At 37.7% G+C, this 2094-nt stretch overlaps 1 protein-coding gene across 1 annotated transcript in view; it reads left to right on the top strand.

Annotated features, from left to right (window-relative positions):
- The window catches only part of LOC107662975 (semaphorin-6B-like), a 119872-nt gene that overhangs the window by 112502 nt on the left and 5276 nt on the right, over positions 1-2094 (top strand). Inside the window, exons 15-16 of the mRNA XM_016453110.1 lie at positions 289-366; positions 1098-1156. Of these exons, the coding sequence (XP_016308596.1) occupies positions 289-366; positions 1098-1156 (137 nt within the window). The remainder of the gene's footprint in view (positions 1-288; positions 367-1097; positions 1157-2094) is intronic.

Here is a 2094-nt window from a genome sequence, read left to right as displayed (position 1 = left end):
TGTGTGTGTGTGTGTGTGTATATATATATATATATATATATATTCTGTCTTTAGAGAAGTGACCCTGAGTGCTGGAGAAACAGATATGAGAAAGTATGAGTCTGCAGCTGAATGTCTGACTCGTGTCTCTCTCTCTCTGTTTCAGTCTCTGTAAATCTCTATATATCATGATTTCTGTTCTCCAGTTTTGTTTCCTGTATTCATTATTGAGGAGGTCTGTATTGACCTCTGTAATAACATTGACAAACCTTTGTGTGTGTGTGTGTGTGTGTGTGTGTGTGTGTGTAGAAACTGCATTGCGTCCAGAGATCCATACTGCGGCTGGACCAGAGGAAGTACCTGCTCACTCCTGAGACCAGGCACCAGGTTAGTTAGAAATTCAGAAACATACTCTACACAAATATGAATATATCTGCCCCATTGGGCCTACTGAGCATGGCTTCAAAACTCAATTCAACGAGGCAGTCGAGTCACCCTCAAATTCTGGCCATTAAAGGTGAAATGTTACATTTCTGTGCCACTAATGAAAATGTTTTACATAGGTTTCCTAAACATTCAGCACACTCTTCCAGTAACATTAATAGAAAGTTCATTCAGAGTTATTTGGACTTTAATAATGTTCTCAAAATGTTACCACAAAAAAATTACTTTTCATTCATTCAACTTTGCGTTATTCAGAAATAATATTCATAGATCATTCAAACAACGTTTTCATAACTTAATTGGAAAACAAATATCCCAATTAGAACATAAGTTCTACAGTTCTACATATGCATATTCCTAAATAAAAGTAATTTAATATAAACAAAAATATACTGTTCACCTTTAAACCAGATGTATTATTATTCAGGTAGCTTGGTAAACATGACAGTTAAAAGTTTTTGTCTGCCATGACAGTCATTGATCTAAAAAAGAAAACCGACAGTCGAATGTGTTTTGAATTGTGTTCGGACACATTTCTAAAAGCAATGACGCATGAAATTGAGTTCTCAAAACTAAAAGCGTTTGCATTCGCTTACTTGCATAGAATGTGTGTCGTGTATCTAATCTGTGAATTTGCGGTTTATGTTCAAATCCGTTTTTCTCCTGTTTTGCAGATTACCTTTCGTGCAGGATGTTGAATATGGAAACACCTCACATCTTGGAGACTGCGACGGTGAGTTTGTGAACCTGTTGGGATGTGACCTTTAGCTTCCCGGTCTACCTTCAGCACGTCTCTCCTTCCTCGAGAGAATCCTCTAGCAACTCTTCAACAATACAGAAAAGATCCAGTCTGGCCTGATTCGAAAGTTTTGCTTAAGCAGACAAAGTCACGAGAAAGTCGCAGGTTGCATCGGGAGATATGGAGAAAGATAATGAAAGAGAAACAGAGCCTTGAGTCTTTTCTTTTTAGAAATTAATTGATTTCTTTAAAGTGCGAGGTGTCTGGGTGCAAGTTAGCGACAGTGTTTACATTGTTAAAAAGACAAAAGATGGTTTATATTTCCAAACAATCAGAAGCTTAGATTCGCTTTCCGCTCTTAATGGCATTTTGCGAATCTGGCAGCATATGAAACACTCTGTCAATCTCTCCAGTTTTCATGGCTCAAAACGCTTAAATTTGTTCCAAAGTTCAGATTTAGCAGAATGTGGAACAGCAGTGAGGTTCTCAAGTCTCAACTTCAAGAGCTCTTGAACATAATAGATTGCCACGGAGACTCAGACAGAAGAAGTTATATATCACTGCAGCCGTATAGATTCAGCTGAGTCACATAAAAGAGGGAGCGAGAGAGCACAGAATGAAATCAAAATAAAGTTCAATGGCCTAGTAAGTTTGTACTTTCAAGGAATCTGTTTCTGTGAAATAGTTTCAAAATAAAAGTGGTGAACAGCAGCAGAATACGGGTGTCCTGTTTGGATTGCTAATCTTGGCACAGTTTGATTAAGGAAAAGAATGATGGCTACTTTCTATGACTTCTTAAAGTGACTTTCTGAAGCTTTTATAGGAGACGCAACTGAATTTTGAGAGCGCATTTGGGTTGATATGTGCTGTTTGAATGGAGTTGCAGTCAACAACTTGCTCCATTAGCGTAAAACAGTGTTTTTTTGCAGCAG

This window comes from Sinocyclocheilus anshuiensis, unplaced genomic scaffold (genome assembly GCF_001515605.1).
Source record: "Sinocyclocheilus anshuiensis isolate Anshui unplaced genomic scaffold, SAMN03320099.WGS_v1.1 scaffold1659, whole genome shotgun sequence".
NCBI classification, from domain to species: domain Eukaryota; kingdom Metazoa; phylum Chordata; class Actinopteri; order Cypriniformes; family Cyprinidae; genus Sinocyclocheilus; species Sinocyclocheilus anshuiensis.
Note: the sequence above shows the minus strand (reverse complement) of the source record. Positions and strands in the feature narration are given on the sequence as shown.